Source organism: Toxotes jaculatrix, chromosome 19 (genome assembly GCF_017976425.1).
Source record: "Toxotes jaculatrix isolate fToxJac2 chromosome 19, fToxJac2.pri, whole genome shotgun sequence".
Classification (NCBI taxonomy): domain Eukaryota; kingdom Metazoa; phylum Chordata; class Actinopteri; family Toxotidae; genus Toxotes; species Toxotes jaculatrix.
Window position 1 is genome coordinate 16,242,681 of NC_054412.1, and position 21,365 is coordinate 16,264,045.

A 21,365-nucleotide genomic window follows, 5' to 3' on the forward strand; every position below is an offset into this window, starting at 1 on the left:
TTTTCAGCTAGCAATTCAGCTGAGACTGACTTTATTACTAACTTTATTAATAGAATTACACCACCCAGTACAGTACAGTGTATGTTAATCATTAACATACACTGTACTGTACTGCATGTCATTTTATTAAATCATTTAATGCTTTCTCATAATGTCAAAAAAAAACTTCTAAGTAGTTTTTGCTGTTGCAGCTACTGTTAATAGTTTAAAAAAGGAATGCTACAGCAGAATGCCGTACAGTATGTGGATGACTAACATTATGTGCACTGGCTGACTGAGTTTCATGAGGAAAGTTAGTTCATCTAGGTTGCTAACTGTAAAGGCTGGTGGTTCTCATGTCTTAGGCCACTACTGTTGTGCTAAGCTAAGCCTTTGAGTCTCCTCCATTGCTCCACTGACCACTTGGAAACACACACACACACACAAACCTTGTGCAACAAACTGTGCTGAGTGGATGAATACACCAATCTCATTATCATATAATCATTAGAAAATTGGTAATGTGGTGAGGAAAATGAAACAGGAAAGTTTACTTTGGAAAAACAGGAAATAGAGAAATGATGAAAAAAGGTAAAAATGAAAATAAAATGAGCTAGTGAAATATAAGTTGAAAAATACTAGTTTAATTTAAAGTTGTAATTTATTTTATCTTAACTAATTGGTGGTATTGAGGAAAAAGTATAAAGTTTTAATATTTTTTAACACTCCATTGTCATAACTTAAGTGTTATTTATTCAGTTGTATTCCTGATTTGTCTGATTACCTTTTATTACATTTGGTCAGTATGTTGAGTAAAGTTAGGAGCTCTGAGAGCGTGTGGCCAGGTTTTCACTGGATGCACCTTCACCTCTCAGCAGTCCCAAAACATGCAGCTCAGACAAGATCATGTACAACTTTAAGAAATGTTTACACAGCAGGTGCTGTGTTTACCCCTTTGAAGTCTAGCAGTAAATTAAGAGGACATTTCTCTTTTGTGGCTTTGGGTTGTTCTCTCCAATGAGGGATTTTAGCAAAATGCAAACGATATACCAGTGGGAGTAGCTCGAGTCTCTCGGCTGCTGCAAAACAAACACTTCACTCTGAAATGAAGGAGACATCAAGTGTGCTTATAAAAACAGACATTTAGCTGCATGGGGGTTTATTCATAGTGCATGTACTTCTTTTGCATTTCATAAAAAATAGACATCCATTTGTGCTTATTGTCTCTCTTTACAAATACATACTGCATGAAAAAAAAACAGGAAGTCATAAAGAAAATTGATCAATACATTGAAAGAGGTGGTAAAAGAGAAAACAGATTTGTCACATTGTCATGATAAAGACAACCAGTGTGTTAGTAAAAAGGGAAAAAAAAACTGCATATTCTTCAAAAGGCACCAGAGTTCTCTTTGTGTAGAGTTACTCTGTACTAAATCAGTTTAGCACAAACACATTGGCATGATAACAAGAGTACAGCTTTATCATTAGGTAAACAGTATTTAAAACAGCTGTTGCGTAGTTAAAATGTTGTAATAATGTAATAAAAATTTAACTAACTGTTTTGGTTGAAATCTTTTTCAAACCTATTAAATACATTCAATCCAGGGCCTTATAAATAACATTAAAACACTTTACAGTATCACCTCCTTCAAAGTATTTCTCACACTTTGCTGTGAAAGCTCAGAGTCTTACCCTTCTGCTCTTGAGCACCTTCAGTGATTGAGGTAGTCGAGGAGGATTATTGTTGAGTGCAAAGCCTTCTAGTGTAGTCAAGTTGCTCTTTGTTCTGGATGAGCACCAGTCAGGTAGATTCACCTGTAGGCACCGCGTGTTTGGGTTTGTTGAGATACAGATAAAGGTTCACGTGAGGTTGCGCTAATCCGTGAGGGGTTTGGACCCACTGACTGCGGACTCATCCAAGTCTGAGTTGGTCAGACGTTTGTGAGGAGCTGTAGCAGAGAAACAGAGGGGAGGGTGGAAAGAAGGAGGGCAAAAGAAACAAAAGAAAAACAATTATATCACCCAGTTACAATCAAAAATGTGGAAATAAAATTCCTTGCTGTTGTTAGATGAAGTTGTTCCTTATAACAAATAGCACCTAAATGATTAACACTACTGGTAACTGCCACTACTGGTAACTGCCAGTTGTCATTAATATGTGTGATCTGCATTCTGTATTAACACTGGTGTTAAACAGCCATAAATGTTTGGGACATCATAATTGTTGGAGGTAAAAAAGACACAAAGCCACAGAACGTACGCTCCCTCACACTGTGCCAGTATATCTGTAAGCAGCTTAGGAAAGTGCTACAAGTGATTTTGGCTGAGTCACTGGCAGTGATACAGACACACACTTCCAGAGCACTGATGGAAAGTTTAGTCAAGTTTAACTCTGGATGCCATAGTCAAATTCATGATGCATTATTGTGTACAATACTGTACATAATAATGCATCATGAATTTGACTATGGCATCCAGAGTGAAATTCCTAACTTATATCACATCACTACAGTGATGTTTTAAAGTGGAGTCCAGCAACATGAAACACATGCCCAGCGAAGAATGTTCCTAAAATTGATTGAAAATGATTTACAGGAAGATGGAAGACATGGAAAAGGTTGTTTTGAAAATAATCAATTCATAATCAATGCTGCATTTTGCCAAATGACCTGACGTCATTGCGCGGGCATGTGATTCTGTGGTGCAAAACATTTTTTTTAAAAATACAGGTTTACATTTTCAAGTTATCTATAGATGCAGAGAAACATGACTGCTATCAAACCATCCTCTGGTAGATAAGCTGTTGGAACACAGGTCTGCAGCTTCAGTGTATCAGTACTCACACAGTGTGTCAGACTTCAGCGAGCTGCTCAGGAACGTGCTGGGGCCTTTGATGGAGGAAGAAAGAGCAGCCAGTCTCAGGCTCCTGGACATGGCATCCAGCTTCTCGTCCTGGAAGACAAGTGGACACACCGACAAGACTAAAAGTCTGCAACCACGCAAGCAGAAGTATGAGGCTGTAATGCATGTTACACACAGAAAAAAGACCTGAGTATGTGATAAAGGGATGGCAAACTGAATTATTTTTAGATCTTTACAGCAGCCGAGGGTCTAGCCTGAGGGTGGCGCCAGCGTACATGCTGGCAATTGCCATCTTGAGTTGTCTGATGACATTCAACTCATGATGTGATGATGGAAAGATTCAACAAACTGGATGAACAAACATCTGTGACAGATGGAACAAATGTCTGTTCCAAGTCAGACCACTGACGATGATGATGATGATGATATCGCCAGCATGGCTTAATTTCACAATGTAAAAATTCCCATGGTGCACCATGTCCATAGGTGTGAACAGCTGTGTAAAACATTCACACTGCACTTTACAGAGCAAACAAACTATACAAAATGTAATTTAGTACACCATAAAATCAGAACTGTGGGCCAAATATGGTTGTTTGCACATCCCAAATGTTCCACAGCATAATAAAATATTCTGTTCGGGAAGTGAGTGATTTGTGAACCGTGTGCAGCCGTGTATGATAAAAGCTTCTTTGAGAGACATTTATTTGCTTGTAAACATGCAGGCAAAAGGGCCCCAGTCTGAACAGATACCTCTAAATATTTTGTGATTCTGTTGCAAAGTCTCTGCTGTCTCTTGAATTTTGACACATTTGACAGATTTTTTTTTTTTTAAATCCTGTGTGTGTGTGTAGATCATTAATGTTACAGATGTCCTGCAATGTTCAAGACGAGCATCAACAACAAAAACATCCTGTCTGAACAGAGTTTGGGAAACTGGTGTTTCAAGCAGAGAACTATGTGGCAAACAGGCTGTTTGTTGCTGGCGCTGCCAGCTCTGATCAAGATGGAAGTCTTGTAAAGACATTTCATCCATCGCTTTTCCTTAAACAAACCCCGGGTGGGCAGCAGCTATTAAGCTAATGCAATCGCCACTTATCACTCAACACGGGAGTCATTTGGCAAACCAACAGGGTAATCTGGCAGATTACAACCATTTAAAAAGTGACTGTATGGCTGTTTTGGGGGAAGCTGCATACTGCTAATGGCAATCAGCTGTCAGCAATGATGTCTTGATGGCTCCCTCGACTGTTCTACAGCACAGAAGATGACAATTAACAGTGACTGGTAAAATTCAGCTGTTGTTTGAGTCTACGTTTGCGCCATCGCTCCAGCTTGTCCCACTCTGTCCATCCATGATGCATTACCAGCATGAGAAATTATTCATTTATTCATACAAGTTGCAAATTAGGTGCGGTGCACACACTGGCACCAGTGTGGGCGAGCTAGACTCATAAATGGCTCTCAAAGTCAGGCTATCCTTATCCAAACGGCTGCTGTTTGAACAAAGCAGTGTAATTAGCGACTGAAATAGAAAAAGTGTGGGTTGTTGTTTGGGAATACAGGCTCTTGTAAGGCATTATAAAGCTCATTTTTCTAGAGTAGAATTGCAACTGTGTGTGTGTGTGTGTGTGGACATGTCATACTCTGTACTCCTGGATTCTGCTTTTGGACTCGTCCAGCTGGTGCTGCAGGTCCCAGACAATCTCTTTGTATTTGGTGTAGCGCTGCTCCACCATCTCCCTCTGCCGCTGTGACTCCTGAAGGCACAGGATGGAGACAGTGTCATCATACACACAAGACACAACCAGACCCTGAGCATCTGAATAGTCTGAACCTTACATTATAGTCAAAGAACAACACTGAAATTAATACACAACATTGATTAACTGGTTAAATGTGATAATGCATGGCTGTAACAGTGAACTATACCATTAAAAGGTTATTCCCCTGTGGTTTCCTGCATTGTGTTTATCAGACATTATCAACGGAATGGGAAGAAATAACAGTTTTGATGTTTTCTCAAACACCTCTGTAAGCTGTGTTGCACAGACTTCTACTGAAGTTAGCATGCTAACCAGCTAGCCCCAGCCTGTCCCGTCTTGTAATACCCCTTTGTACCAAAATGTGCATTTCCTTGTTTCTTATGATAGGGGTGGACACCTCAGCTTTCTGTTAATATGTTTGGACTATGAGTTCAGCAGTTGGCCAGTTCTTACACGTTGCCCCTTTAATATTTTACTGTACCTGCAGTTGGTAATTGAACAATTGAAAACATATAAAATAAACATTTAAAAAATACAGCTGGGCTTCCAGTGAACCCACCTCCAGATCTTTGAAGTTTTCCATCAGACACTGTTTTTCGGGAATTGACTCCAAGTGGTCCAAGGCTACTCTCGTGTTCTAGAAATGACACACATACAAAACAGGTGTAAACATGCTGTTATTTTAAAAACAAACCAAGTAAAGACTCACAAAATCATAAATTACCCAGCAGGTGACAAGCAGAAGATACTACACACACAAGAACAGCACATGGAGAATTATACATGAGTAAATATTGGGCGTCATCCCAATTCCCTTAATGGTCTCTCACTTTCCCTCACATGTTTTCTCCTCGTTCCTCAACACTTATCACTTAAGACCGAGGAAAAGATGAAAGAAGAGAGAAGAAAGCAAGATGAGAGAAGCAAGAAGGGAATAATCGATGAAACGACACATTTAGTGAAATGAGACATCCTTCCCAGTCGAAGGTCATCTGAGGCAATGATTCCTGATGACGGCCGCACAGCTGGATCAGCTATCTGTGGGCTTTAACTGCTCTGTAGAGCCGACTGATGCCTTTGTATTTGCACAGATAATGGGATGTACTGCCCAAATAACAAGGCTGCACAGCTGATACTGTTAGCACTGTTATGTATTATTTATGTCCTCCCACATGACAATAAAGAATGTGAAATACGAGGCGCTGCATATAAAACATATATTGTCCCTTGAAATAAACTGGATGAAAACTGCTCACACATGTTCGCCACATCTGCACATGGGTGACAAGTTAGAGGAAAAACAAACATAAGAAACAAACATGGTGTTAGGACACCATGAGCCAGCAGGACACCTTCAGTCTATAAGTCTCTGGACCCTACGAACATATGCATCTAGCATATGATTCACATCACTTGCATACTCATCAAACCCCCACATGCCGTATGGATGGGGACACTGTCAGTGTCATCCTGAAAGAGCCCAGAAATGCTTCATCATAGGAGAAAGGAAATCACTCAGAATGACTGTGTATTGATTTGCAGTGACCCCTCACTCTAAGGGGACAAATGGAGCCAAACCATGGCAGCACAACTGCCCCCACAACATAACAGAGCCACCGGATCCCCCTTGCTGAAGGGGGTCAAGCATTCAGGCCTGTACCGTTCTCCTGGTGAGCACCACACATGCATGAAAACATGCTGAAGGGTGACTCATCTGACAGCATCGCCTGTCTTCCACATCTCTGGTGACCAGCGTCTGTGGTTTTTGCAGCACAGAACTCTCAAATGTGCTTTCACCTTTCTAATGAAGGGTTTATCCACTACATCCCTGCTATAATGTCCCTGTCTTTATAAGCGCTGACAGGCTGTTTTTGCTGACACAGTCAGCAACAATCACTTCCTGCTCTGACATCACTTCCTGCTCTGACATCCTCAGTCACCTGAGGAAGAGCTGATCATCTCTTTTTTCCCTTACACATTGCATGAGCGTCACGATCATCGAAAGTGAGCCATCAACATCAATTTCCAACCCTGTTTACTGACGTCTGTCCCATAGATCTAAATGCAGACGTCACTTTAGTCACTGTTCCTGTTGAAACAGATGAACAGACGGAAGCTCCTCCATCTGTGCCTCAACAAAGAACCCTCTTTCAAAGTCACTTCCATCTTTTCCTTTTTCATCTTGATTCAAAATCAGAATCTACTGCTCATGCTCAGCGTTTTTATACACGCCACAGAGCAGGATTGGATGCAGAATTGCTTAATTGTACCATGCAGTGCACCTGTGTAGAAGCATCTGCATTTTTTTATGTTTCTCTGCTTATTTATTCAGGTTTTTCCTTTAATCTAGCACCCGTCTGTATATTTAGACTCTACGTTCGACTTATTATATGTTTATTATATTATTTCAAAATAAATCAGTTTCAATATATTTCAAGGTATAAATGTGGGCGTCATGATTCACATTCCCGCCGCTGATTTAACACCATTCAGGTGATCGACATAACGTTGCAATGCGCCAACAAAGGCGGGGAAGAAGCCAACTGCAAGCCAGCACACATGAATGTAGACAATGCATGCAAACTGGTGAGAAAAATAACCTGACTCTGGCTCACCGTGGGATTTCATTAGAACTTTTAAATCTAATTATTACAGCTGCAATCCTCATCAGAGGCACAAGATACAAACTTTACAGCCACCTTTCAAAGCATTAGGAGGTGAATATATAATACTCAGGCGATAGACTATTATTATTTTTTAACATTTTTGCTTTTACAGGGAAACAGTATTGATGGGAATTCAGTCTGCATAATTCTGATTCAAACCTTTTCTATGAATTCTATAAAACACAGCTGTTGTGCTGTGAATGGTGTCTACACAGCACCAGACATGATGTGGCCTGGTCAATTCAAAGGCTAATTGAAGACTTTTGTTAAAACACACTCGGCACAATGTCTGATTAAGTAACTACTCAAGCCGCACTCCATTCTATTCATCCCTCAACTGTATGTTTCAATAGCCTTCCTGTTCCCATTCAGTTGGAGCATTTAAACATCAAAAGAACTGGTTGTTACAAGGCGTCACGCTGATTGCTGCGCTGAATGGCACACTGACATACAAGTAAGACTCAGTGGATGATCGCCACCACCCGGGCTGTGCCGTGGATGGGTTGATGCATCCTGCCGCTGTGTTGTTGTGGTAAGCAGAAGAAATGATTTCACATTGACGGTGGTCTGAGGTATTTCCTCTTCTTTCTCACCGTGGCTAATTAAAAGCTGAAGTGGTCAAAGCGTGTCGTATAATTGTGATGGATGGACACCGCATGTTAAACAGCTTCATTTATTTATTTATTTTTTTCCAAGAGAGTAAAAAGGGCTTGGGTCAATATAACCTTTCAGCAGTGCTAAGTAATTTCAGGCTGACATCTAATAGCTTATTAAGGATGTTAGTGGTGGACGTTAACAGTTTGGATGGTGAGGTCAATACGGTGTTGTCAGTACAGCTCCTTTCTTAACCCTGTCAGCAAGACTTATGTTGATTAACAGAGTGAGTCTTGACTAAAGCAATCATTTCCAGCCCTGTGTTACCCTGTGTTTGCTGCTGAACAAACACAGGCTTATGTGAACCCACCTACACGGCTGAAAGTCAACATGACTCTGAATTGAACGATTTCAGGGCACCTCATAACTGCAAGTTTTCCAAACCAGAATACATACAGCAATTTTCTTTGAACTATATGAATTATTTTGATTAAAGCAATCAAACCTTACCGCTTCTAGATCCAAAACACGGTCCTGTAAATAAAAAAAAAAAAACACAGCAATATTACTTTATATGCAGTATTACTTTATATCACTATAAAAATAAAGTAAGTAAAGAAATAAGTATGGTTTAAACTAACGAAATGAGCCAGAACATGTAAAACGTGTGTGTAAGACAGTGAGTCCAGGTGACTCTTCAAAATGGTGGATTAGCAGAGAGAAACCCAGTACGTGTGTGTGGGAGAAAAGTGACAGACGAGAGGAATAGAGTTCCAACAAATGGGTAACAAGGGAAGGAAATGCAGGGGCTAGGGAGAGTCTGAAGCACACAACAGGCTTCTTATCACACACACACTGACACACACGCACACACAAAGACAAACCGCTCTCGCAGCTCATCCAGCTCCTGACTGATGTTCCCTCTCTAACGATGCATAAGTGATGCTATGCCTCTTATCTGCCACTCAAACGCACACCTGCTCTTCCCCCCTCCAACCAGCTGCCTCTCCCCCTCTGCCTGTAATGTGTTGATGGTTTGTAACAAGGGTACTTTCTTATCCTCAGCCCACCCTCCTCTTTATTTTATTTATTTATTTTCTCACTCGTCTACACGCCTCACTCTATCTGTCTTTCCTGTCTACATCTCTCTCTCCTCATCCTTCATAATTAAAAGCACGGCTGGGTCTGAGAGGGCTGATTAATTGCACACGAGCTCTGGCAGGTGCCGTCATGCAGCCACAGATGGGACCCCGCTATCCAACCACACACATGCACGCGCGTGCTAACACAGGCACAGACACACTTTTAGAAACAACAGTTGCTTAACAGACATTTAAGTGTGTGCCTGAGCGCGTGCGTATGTGTTTTGCGGTTTAATGGCGAGCAAAGGGCCAGGGAGGCACTGGGGGCCAGTCCACTCCAGACTAGGTGAGCTGGTGGCCTGCCAAGTGTAGAAGCCGCAGTACTGAAAGACAGAGACAAGGCCTCTGGTGGCTTTTAAACTCCAAGGCCTTGTGTCTGCAGTAATTAGCTACTTGTTCAAGCAAGGCTGCAAGGAGTCTGTCAGGCCCACGGCTGTGCACTCATGTTTGTTGCACTGCATCACAGAAGTGAGATGACTGAAGCCCAGCAGTTACTCAAAACCAGACCAACAGATATGTAAAAAAGAAAAAGAATTTGAAGCCAAAATGGTGTATAAACAAAAACAGTACCAGCTGTCTCTTTTTGGCAACATACAGCTGAAATTAGGCCAGACAGATAATAAAAATCTACTATCTACAGTGCAGGTTAACAGATGCAGGCAAACAGATACGGATTAGTAAAGACATATGATGCTGACCTGAAGGCTCCTCATTTCTTCCTCCTTCCTGCGACTCTGCTCCAGCAGCTCTGAAATGAGAGAACTGTGTAAGAAAAGAGGTTGCTGCTGATGAATTGAGGTGGGATAGCACTAGACTTCCCATCCCAGTCTAAAAGTAATGATACCTGTGTAAAACAGTGCGTATGTTAAATGATCAGTGCTGGTTATATTAACCCAGAAAAATTCTGACCCTTCGTATTAGTATTTTATAACAATGTGCTTCATCTACACCAAGTGTCATGTACACTTTTAATATTCATATGCATGTGTAATATGTAACATCTGTACAAGCTACACAAGTAGTCGAACAGTCAAGAATTATTTGGATAATCTTTTCTAGTAAAATGCCAAATGCTTCCTTGTTCCAGCTTTTCAAATATGAAAACCTGTGAGAACAATCAGCAGTTGTTTGGTTAATGAGATGCTGGTTTAGTGGAATAACTCTGATTTTGTTTAGCCACAGAGTTTTACTAAGCACATGCCACAATATTTACCCAATTTCCCTCTGCTTGCCATTAAGCTGAGCAGAGTAAGCTGTGTGCAACTGTTTTAATGAAATGGCAGCAACACACTATTGGAATAATAAAAAGAAAGGAAATGTTCAAAACCATTTCACTTTAATTTCTCTTTGTGAAATATAATCATGAGGTATTATTCTTCCAATAACGAATGACTAAATAATTGTGCCAACTTGGGTTTTGGATTTGGATTAGTCCATTGTTTTAATAAACTGTCGAACCATTTGTAATGGCTTCAAACATGACTCAGTCAGTAAGAACTCAACACCAAACGAATAAAAGTCAGCAGTTTTTTGACTGAAGCTGTCGCCATCTGTGCCCCAGCAATGCACCCTCTTTCAAAATCAGTTAGATCTTTTCCTCTTGCCATCTTGATACAAAATCAGAATCAACTGGGCCTGACACGGAGTACCATACACTGCTCCTGTGTGGAAGCATCTGGATTAGTTATGTTTCTCCACTCATTTATTCAGGTTTTGTCTTTAATTTGTCACCCGTCTGCGCCTGTACACAGTAATATAATGATCTCACTTCAGGTCCAACAGTCTATAAATTCCTCTGCAAACATACACCTTGAATCGCTCTGTTGTTCGCCTCGCTCTCTGTCTCGTAACGTGTTCCCAAGTTCAATATCCAATTACTTGCGGATGACTGAATCTCCTCCTCCTCAAACACTGAGTGCATGTAAACAAACATACTACATTCGACACTGGCCAACCCACTTGACAGAAATACTTGAAAAAGCCAAACACCATTTCTGGCAATGGAATAAACCTCCAGTGTCTCAAACCTCTGCTTTTCAGCTCGGCTGTTAAAATATACCTTGAAGTCAGCAGAAGAGAAATGGTAGCGGTAGTCCTCTGTTGCTGCCAAAGTGCTGTTCTCTCACACCCACACCCAGTCACATCTCGCCTACTGTAAAACCTGTGGTAAGTCCTGTAATACTAGCACTAACTGTTATCTTCACATGCAGCGTAGAAAGTGAAAGTGAAAAAGGAAATAGAGAGCACTGCACAAGGCAGAGGTCTGAAGGAAAAATACGCAGACCACAACCTTAATCTGACACTAATAACTGACTGTGTGAGACAATTATAGTAGGTCACACAAGAGTTCTGCAGACAGCAGGCATTAATAGCTAATCTACTGAGATAAGCAGACAAGTAGGTATAAGGAAAATACATCTCCTAAGGATACAATTCCCAGTGTGACAGTATAAATAAAGGCATACCTGAACAAAAAACAGCTGTTGAGCGTATTGTTGCAAATGCATCCGGTCATTACTGCTCATCATATGTACTAATGCATGGTAGGGATTTATCAGCAATGCCACAACTAGAATCACCGGGCAGCCACATTACTGAGAAGCCATATTCAAAACACAGGCGATAAAATCTTAATTCCCATGCCTTCAATTCAAATAACCTGATCTTGCAGCTGTTGTGACAAACAGATCACTCTTAGGTCTAATTACGAAGGAGACTATATCAGTGCTTCTGCCTGCAGAGAAGACACACAAAGCTACTTCTGTCAAATGGCTGATTGGGTCCAAAGACAGAGTGAAAGGTGTTTCCGAAAGAGGTCTGGAGATGAGGCTGTATCATCAGATTACTTATCTCTACACCGCACTGTCTCACCACTGTCGCCAGAAACATATAGTGAAATAAGAGCTGATTGTCTCTCTGAACAGGTCTTGCGTCTCCCATTTCCCCTCCAACTATGACTCCCTCTATGCTCTCAGTGTGTCTTTTAACTCTCTTTCTCTCTGTTAATGGAGCACAAATTAGGCCCATTTCCCTGTATTGTTCAGACGATGCGCTAAAAAACAAGTTGTTCTTCCTCTGGCTTACAGCTCATTAGAAGAAATTCAGCCAGAGATGGGACTCTGGACAGGAAAACAAGCCCATTTTCCATAGAAGTCTCAAAGTTCACACACATTAAGATGCTTTCTCAAACATTTGTAATTGTAAACAGGCCGACCCGTGTGCGGAAAAAAAAAAAAAACCACAATGCTTCGGATACACAGGCACAGACGGCCATTTTCATAAGCATCCTTTACAACACAGCACTAAAAAAAAAAAACACTCAGTAACAAAAGACCCTCAGTAATATGAAGGCACTGAATTAGTTACTGCTCTTAATGACAGTGTGATTAAATGTAAATGAGAGAGGAAGAAAACAGGAAGTCAGCATATGAATAGGCTGCATCAATTAAAATAAATAGTCAACTACATTTTCATTAAGAGCTTGCTATAGTAAATATTCATGCCATTTCACCATCATAAATTCAACAGACATAGACAGCCAAAGGATTTCTTGTCCAATGCTTTTTTGGTCAGGTATTAGCTGCCTAATAAAGAACACAGAGCCTGATTAGTCTCACATGATCCTGTTCTGTGACAGATTTTATGTGGCATGGGTATGTGACTCAGTGGCATGCTTTGATGACGACAGTACCAGGATTTAAGCGAGGGAGCAAAAAAAAAAAACAAAAAACAAAACCACACACCACACACATTCACATCCCCAAATCATACACTGCATTCTCCCTTGCTTTGTAAGTGCACATGAAATCAATGCAAAGATAATTTTCCCAGTTAAACACAGTTTGTGTACCTTTCTTTTCAGTGCTGAGGGAGTGAAGCAGCTTCTCCTGTTGGTCCAGGCGATGCAACAGAGCGGCCTGTTCTGAGTCCCGGCTCTGCCTGAGGGCTCTCAACTGATCCCTGATTTGCTGATGCTGCTTCCTCAGGCGCTGTTCTCTTGTGTCACGCTCCCGCACCTCCTCGCACAGCCAGCGTAGCTTTGTCTGGTTGGTAAAATAAATACATGCTCATCACAGAATGTATTTGATAGAGGTGGAGAAGGATGGGTTTTGATGGGTTCTTAGATTCAAAGGTTTCTTTGAAGACATGAAGAGATTTAGGGCACTGGGAAGTCACTGATTTAAGTCTTTCAGACTAAGGCCACAGTTCCCACCATGAGTGCATGCATTTCAGCCCCATCTTATAATAAAAAATGATTTTCCTTTTATATAGAGCTCCCATTGGTTTTCTCATGTGGAAGTCTGCACACTAACCAATGCAAAAGACCACACACAGGAATTTAATTATGTCCCCAAAACTGTCAAGGGAATTCTGTTTTCCCTTTAAAGTAAAATCCTCTCATAAAAAAAATTCCTCTTCTATTTAAACGGCTCCAGTCCTGTCCAAACAACAAGTTCATGATTCTCTTGAAATCTCAGCTTAAATTTTCACACTAAAATGAAGTCTATCCATATTTTGTCATTTTGACTTTGACCGTGGCGTTCAAGTTTAAAAAAAAAAAAAAAAAGGAAAAAAAGGAGCCCAAATAAAATGAAGAAAAATAAAATACAGGGATTGAGTAAAGAAAATCATAACAAAGCACACTGTCAATGCAGTGTGCTTTGACAAGGAGTGTGAATAAACTCAGTGTTTCATGCAACAGACTGTTACAGTCAAGGAAAATTATTGGTTAAATGGGTATTCTAACTGTGCTCTATAAGCCTGTAAATCATACCTACATTTTACTAACATAAAAACTCCTAACAAGGGAGCTAATTATCTCTCTTGTGCTCCAGTGTTTTATCTTTGTAAATGCACAGTGCTCTGAAAGCATTTCTGACAGGAGATATACATTATGGTGATAAACACTATGAATTGTGCAAACACATTTTAACACAGTATCATGCATCACCACCACAGCCATAATTACATGTTTATTTTGTACCATGCATCATTACAATACCAAATGGGGACTGATTTATCTTGGAAAGAAGCCAGGTGGCTAACTATGATTGCAAAAGACAGGAATATGACGACAAGAAGGCAACACATTAAATTAAATAAAAACTGCAGCTCCTAATTTCATCAATTAAAAGAGCCTCAGTAAAGCAGAACATCATGTTAAGCATGACGCTGGCTCAGAGGAAGACTGAAAAGCAGTGAAATAATGCACTATCTAAGAGCAGTGAAATTTACAATGGTCCTTACCCTCATGATTATTATGGAGAGGTACAAATCCCTGAACATCACAGTTTCACTGTAATCATTGCTGACTCTCACCACACGTCAGTGCTCAGCTGTTGTAAAAGGTTTCCTCAACAATAAATCATCTTTTTCTCAGAGGTTATGCTAAAGTAGGTGTTGGTTTTAAACAGGCACAAATACAATTGTGTCGTTGGTGTGAAAAATTTGAGTTTGCAAATACAAGATCATTGATTACATATATTTTATGCTGTTCTCTTTCGTTAATCTTCTATATGGTTGTGAATGAGCATGATGTTCATGGTAATACTGTTACTTAATCTTGTGTTCTCTCCATTATACAACTGATTATTCAGAGAGATCCCCTCTTAGGAAGGCAGCACTACTGCATATAATGACCATACCTTTGTCTCGGCGAGCCAGTGATGGGGGTCTTTCACTAATCCAGGTTTCTGTGAGATTGCCTGTTTAAACAGAACAAAGAGAGATTAATGCGAATGTGAGCTTTCCTGTCTTTGTTAGCATTCTATACAAAATTCTGCTCTCAAAAAGGTCTACAATGCAAAAGAGTACAAATCTAAGGGAATGTGTAATCAGGATTTTATGGGATACAAGTTTTCTAAATAGACACGAAATTATAAAAAAAAGCCATTGTAGGAGTTAAAGAATGTAAAGAGAAAAAACAACAGATGGACAAACAACAGGATAACAATCAGCAGAACAGCCTCCTGTCAGACGCTGAACTTTTGTGAACGACGACTACTGCCAATTTAAATTGCCGTGTGTATGTGTTAAACAGCCTATGACACTACACACACTGATGCACACACACACACACAGACACACAGAGGCTGTGTGTGTATCATATAAAATGAGCTCAGGGAGTAGGCTCCATCCTTCCCAGACATGCTTGTCAGCATCAGCAATACAAACTGACTGTCTGCCACCTCCTAATGACTGCTGACACACACACACATACACAAACACATTCTTAAGACAAAAAGACACCCGCAGATACACAGATAAACAGTCACGTAACTAGATGACACTCAGCTGAGAGCACACCTTTGCCAAACCTATGCAACTGTTAAGATGTGCCAGCTCCACATGCAGAGAATTTTCAGTGCAGGTTAATAATCTCTTCTATGCTTCATTACCTGCTTGTTTGAACTAAGGAGGTGAACACATGTGCATGCCAGTGCCTGAAATTAAGCATTAGATAACCTGGCCACTTTCAAGTATCTGAGTTGATCATCATAACATCGTGTTGCCAATCTGATGGCTGTCTGTTCTGTGGCCATCATGGTTGACCCTTAACCTCTACACCAAGTTTGGAATAAATGGATTGGCAGGATCTTTTTTTTTCCTTTATTAGACAGTGATGGTGTTAACACAAAACCAAAACAAGATAATTCATCCAGAAGTTATCGTTTCACTCAAAATAACAAATGTCAGCCTCTTAATGGCAGGAGGGGTTCACCAAAATTCACTAGGATTCATCATCTGGGAATGTCTACAAAATTTTGTGCAAATCCATTCATAGAGAAACATCACGTCTCCCTGCTAACACAAAAACAGACAGAGCAAAAACATAACTCCCCTCCTGCTACATAGGTAAAAAGATAAAAGACATAGCAGACTCATACTCACACACAGCCATGCACAAAGTCGACAACAAAAGTGCAAGAGTTTTTTCAAGCACACCATTGTAGCAAGGTGTTTGTGCATGATCAACCGCCACGGAAGCACGCAGCAGGATTTTTTTGACCCTTTCTGTACCGTGCCATGGCAAACAACGTCGTCACAGTGCACATGTGTCAAGCAACTTTTTCCACCTGTCACTCAAACCCAGATGCAAGCAAAACAAATTTCCCAAGTTGTTGCCGTGGCAGCTCAAAGTACGGCAATGGAGTGGCACTGTGCAGAGGTCCCCGTCTCTGGGAGTGTACAACCGCATGGCAATGTGTGTGACTGCGTGGGAGGATAAAACATGCGTCTATGCCTCTCTCTCGCTCTCTCTTTACTCTTTCCTGAACCATCAAAGGCAGCTCAGCGCCGTGGCAGACAAAAAGGAGGTGAAACTGCTGAAAAACTGAACAAGTAGGCTGGGAGTTAAAAGTGTTGTCTGTGGGGTTGAAGTGAAAGAAATGCCACTATTTTCTCAGCAGCACTGCCGTAGAATGCAAGTGTCTGCCACTGCTAATTTAAATGTGCGACTGCGTGGTTTATATGTCTGTTTCAGAATGTGAGTAAATCTGTGACTGTGTGTCTTTGGTTACAGTTTGTTTGTTTCACCTCCTGCTGTAAAGATGGTAAAGTGTAGAGAAAAACAAGGGGAGAGCTTACAACTAACAGCAAGTTTAAAAGGACACGTGATGTTTTTATCTGAGGAGCAACAAAATAAAATGACAAATGTCCCAAGATTCAGACTCAGAACTCTGCCGTTACATAATGTGTACTCACTTGAGCCAACTGTGCCCAAAAGAGAAAAAGATGTGCACAGGAAGTGGTTCACAAATGACAGAAGACAGGGAGGGAAAGGAGAGTAACCTAAGAGGAGGTATCCAACAAGGTTTAGCATTTAAGTAAGTAAATAAATAAATAAAAACTTTCAATTTTTTCTGACATTTAAGTTCTAGACTGATTCACAGTAGAGTACTCTTTGTATTTTGTTACTAAGAGAGGAGTTTCACAAATGGCAACTGATTTACCAACATAGAGTAAATTCCCAGTGTTAATCTCATATCACAGCGCACTGCTTCTTTTATATTTTTCTTTAACATGCAATACTGTCCTACCACGCCTTGCATTAAACAGAAATAAGGAAGGAAAGTATCACAAGGTAACTGAGACCCAATACACCTCTTAACTGTTAATGATTCCCCTCATTAGGCCAATCACTAGTGAGTTTGACTTCTTTTCAACATGACAGATTACAGATAAGGCAAGGTGTTGGCTCGTGTGTCTGGCTGTTGCACTGCTGGACCAGATTGGGAAATCTATAAGAGCAGATAAGAACTGCCTGGGTTCATTAGCCTGGAGCAGCAGAGCTTCAAACTAGCTTCAAGCATGTTGGGGCAGGGTGTGTGTGTGTGTGTGTGTGTGTGTGTGTGTGTGTGTGTGTGTGTGTGTGTGTGTGTGTGTGTGTGTGTGTGTGTGTGTGTGTGTGTGTACAATGTGTGTGTACAATGTGTTTATTAGTGTATAAAGACGTAGGTATTTCCAGCAGACAACAGGGAGTAGGTTGTTATTAGATTACTGAGATGTCTTCTTTGAGAAAGACCTGTGAACAACAAACGTTCACACCCACACAACCAGCATACAAAAACAACTAAAATAAGGCCAGACAAACAAAGAACTATGACTCAGAAAAACTGATAAATATAGGTACCATTTAAAGTATTAAACAACAGTCTCACTTATCTTCATTTAAAACAAGTCTACTGATTAGAAAGAATATTTAAGTAATATTATTATAAGTATAATGTAAACAGCACTGTGCCAAGAATTAGACCCCTGAGGCACTGTGATGGTGAGTTTGACATTAGCAATAATTTAAAAGCTGACGGAACAACTACTGTAACACAAAACTTTGACCCACTAAATAGTCACAGGTAAGGAGGGGAAGGGGGAAAGGCACACTGAGATGAGAAACGTATTTCCATGTGACAGTTTGTCATCATGCAACATCCAAACAAGAAGCAAAACAGCCTTTATCAAAGCATACAGTAGCACAATTATCTGAAATAACCTGAAGTATACATTTCAGATGAAATATACTGCTCACCTGAGCAAAGACGTGAATCTGTAAAAAGGCATACATTTACAGGAAGCTTAACGAGATAAGACAGAATAACATTTCTCATGCCAGGGGCCAAAGCGCTTTGTTAACAGTAATACAAATGAACACTAATTCTGCCTGTTTGTACATTCAGCACAGTGGTACATAAACATACATAAACTGATTTTCTCCTTCTGAAATTTCATCTTTATCCTGCTGGAAGAACAAAATAACTTTCACCCACTAAGATATTTCTAATCATCAATACAAGCCTGCAGGTGATGCAGCCTTCATCACAGCACACAGTTCAGTATGCATATATAAGATAAGTATTTGTTGATGAGGGTGCATGTATGTGTGTGCTCAGATGAAGGCTGTATAAACAGAACTACAGCATGCACAACTGCACATGTTCTTTAACCAAGACTGGCTGAGTGAGCAGGAAAGCTTACAAACTGACACTTTGCATGTTAGAACTCGACACACAACACAAGACAAAGCAGACTGTTTTCTGTTTATCCTCTACTTCAGCTCAACATGACATGACATGGAAATGACAAGCCAAAATTAAATATTGAAATGAAAAATATTGATATCAGCACTGAATCAAATGACTCTTGTCTAGTAGCGCGGAACCCACTCCGATTTAACACGAAACAGCAGCTCAAGGCAGCTTTTAGCTCACTGTTTTGGTTCACTGACATATACTGAATGGCTGAGTTTCACTCTCATCAATCCTCCTATAAACTGTAAAACTGCAGGAATCCATTTTTCCAACAGAAAATTTCAGACAAGTGCAAACTAGTTTCCCAGAATCAAACAACAAAAAGCTGAAGTAAACAAGGGGCTGCCTCGGAAAGTTGACCATCTAGTAATCGAAAGAAGCAGCTAGTTTTCGCAGGAGTTGGTGGACCACTAGAGCTAAACAGAAAGTCAATATTGGACCGGTATCTGACAACTCCAATGGACGCTCATGTTGCTGTGTGTCTGCTGGTTGTGTAAATAGTGTAAATTGTCTGCTTACATGTTTATTCACAAGCCGATTGTACATCAGCACTGTGTTTCTGTGAAATTGTTTTGTAGCCTTTCTGTCTCATAGTGGCCAAAAACCGTTAAAGGTAGCTTTAAAAAATAAACAACAAACAAAATAAAATAAAATGTATTGAAATTAAATACCTGTAGTTTGTCTTCACCATTCCTAGCCAGGCTGCGGCAGGCTGCATCCAGTTCCTCACCCATGGAGGTAAGGATTGCCTCCTGCTCTGCCTCCATCCGCAACACCTTCTCCTCCAGCTCTGACTCCAAAGCATGTCTCCAGTCACCTGACCTGACCTGTGGAGGATGGCAGAGAGCGATGTGAGATGGACTGGATGCAAATTAGCAACCATTCTCTGTTGTTTTTTGTTTTGCCATTTGGATTTTACAAGAAAGTATAAAGATTAAGAGAGTGGCTAGAGTAAGCACACACAGATTTGAGTAGTTATTACAGTTTACTTAATATTACACACGGACAGACAGAGGGACAACCTTGGCCATCAGAGAGCCAATTCAGTTTCACATTAACAGATCTAGTTAAGTTTTCTTGTCTGGCCAGCACTGTCAATAGTTTCAGGATCTCTACCAGAACACAATCAATCGATTTGTCCGAGGCACAGGAACCAACTGATCAGTGCTGCCCAGGGACCCTGGATCGTTATCCTGTCCCTGGGATAATAAACCACCCATGTTACATAATAAGAGCCCCTTTTCCTACATTCACCCGATTTCAAATCAATACATGGATCCCCCCAAAGAGCCCCGTACAACTTATCAGAGGCCTGTCAGAGAGGTGAATAGGCATTCAATACTTCATCTGCTGTTGTAAAACACCTGAGGACATATTGATAAAGGCCCTTTAAAAATAGTGCTGATTTGGCACCACTTAACCTTTCGAACCATTCTTAGGTTTAAATGATCACATGGCCTTACCCGGTATCCTAGATCTTAATGCCGGTATGGCAATGTCCTTGAAACATTTGTTAATGTTTTAGTTGCTTCCTGTTGCAGACACATCTGATCCAGAGATCGGTTTTGTTTTGTGTGTGTGTGTCTGTCTGTGCCTGTGTGTCTGTGTACAGCCAGAAATTAAATTCCAGTGAAGTTAAAATGTGAAACCTGCACATTCAGTGAAGAGAATGCTGCTGGTAAAACTGAAACTATAACAGCTGCTGTTGGCACTCTGTACACTGTACGGTTTGCCTTACCATTTAATTTTTTTCATTTAATGTCCTTAGATTTTGTCTCTCACAGTGAGTTAGAATCAGCACAAATATTTCATTACGTCAGCTCAGGACAGATGTATTTCACTGACATGACTGTGGATACTCTGCATTTATTGGAAGTTTCATGTCATTTGATATTAATCATTATATTTAAAAAACATAGCAAAGGAGACAGGGCTTACTTTGTCATCCAGTTCCTGTTTGAGTAGATGGTACTTTCTGTGGAGGAGTGCATGTGCCTCGTCTTTTTTACTCAGCTGCGCTGCCAGCTTATCACACTCATCCTTCATCCTGTCCAACTTGATGCGCAGAACCCCGCACAGCTTGTTGTCTGACGCTGCATCTGCCTAGTAGAGAGTGGATGTGTTAAAGGCCATGATACACAAGCAATAACTTGAGATAATAGGGACTGGTGGTCTATCTGCTCCAAAAATGTCAAATTAAAGCTGGCTGCAGTTGGTATTTCTGTGATTTTCAATATACTGGGAACATGAATTAATAGTGCAAATAAGTTGCCATTTCATTCCCATAAGTGGTGCTTTGTTGATAATACATACAGGATGCCAAATTTCCCAGTGGACCCTCACAATTTGTAAAAGATATTAAGTCTTGTCTGTTAGATATAAATTCACAGCAAAGTCTGACATGACATTCTGTGCTGCACAAACAGAGATTACCATGTAATGGGTCAAGAGAATAGATAAATGTCATTGCTAAGTCTCTGAAATAATTGTCAAAGTCCTATATGTCTCAGACTTGCAAAGGCAAACCCAGCTTAGATATTAGAGTCTTCTATCTACAATGATCACATTATCACACACAGCTGAAGATACAGTAAAGTGGAATGGAACAACAAGTTCTAGTACTGGGAGCATCAGGAGTGACACAAACAAAGAAAAAATGGAAAAATAGAAGTGCTCGGCGTGAGGAGGGAGAAAGACAGATGGAAAATGCAAAATTAGAACTGGAGGGAGGCAGTAAGAGAGGGATTAAGAGAGAGAGAGAGCACGAGGGAAGATAGAGTAGAGGAGAAATCAAGAGTAAGAGGACAAGGACAAGAAAATAAGAATATT

General features: G+C 40.5%; 1 protein-coding gene across 3 annotated transcripts in view; it reads right to left on the bottom strand.

The window, feature by feature from the left end:
* Window positions 1-21,365, bottom strand: part of LOC121200073 (centrosomal protein of 128 kDa) — a 40,473-nt gene that overhangs the window by 3,253 nt on the left and 15,855 nt on the right. For 2 of the 3 annotated variants that reach the window (XM_041065138.1, XM_041065136.1), the window contains 10 exons: window positions 20,475-20,639; window positions 19,208-19,363; window positions 14,655-14,714; window positions 12,860-13,052; window positions 9,708-9,757; window positions 8,378-8,401; window positions 5,167-5,244; window positions 4,488-4,601; window positions 2,823-2,931; window positions 1,135-1,928 (listed from right to left, as the gene is read on the bottom strand). In XM_041065138.1, coding sequence (XP_040921072.1) covers window positions 1,855-1,928; window positions 2,823-2,931; window positions 4,488-4,601; window positions 5,167-5,244; window positions 8,378-8,401; window positions 9,708-9,757; window positions 12,860-13,052; window positions 14,655-14,714; window positions 19,208-19,363; window positions 20,475-20,639 — 1,023 coding nt within the window. In that variant the 3' untranslated portion in view covers window positions 1,135-1,854. Of the gene's footprint in view, window positions 1-1,134; window positions 1,929-2,822; window positions 2,932-4,487; window positions 4,602-5,166; window positions 5,245-8,377; window positions 8,402-9,707; window positions 9,758-12,859; window positions 13,053-14,654; window positions 14,715-19,207; window positions 19,364-20,474; window positions 20,640-21,365 lie in introns of those variants that run through there. The other variant, XR_005896486.1, reaches the window with a different exon arrangement.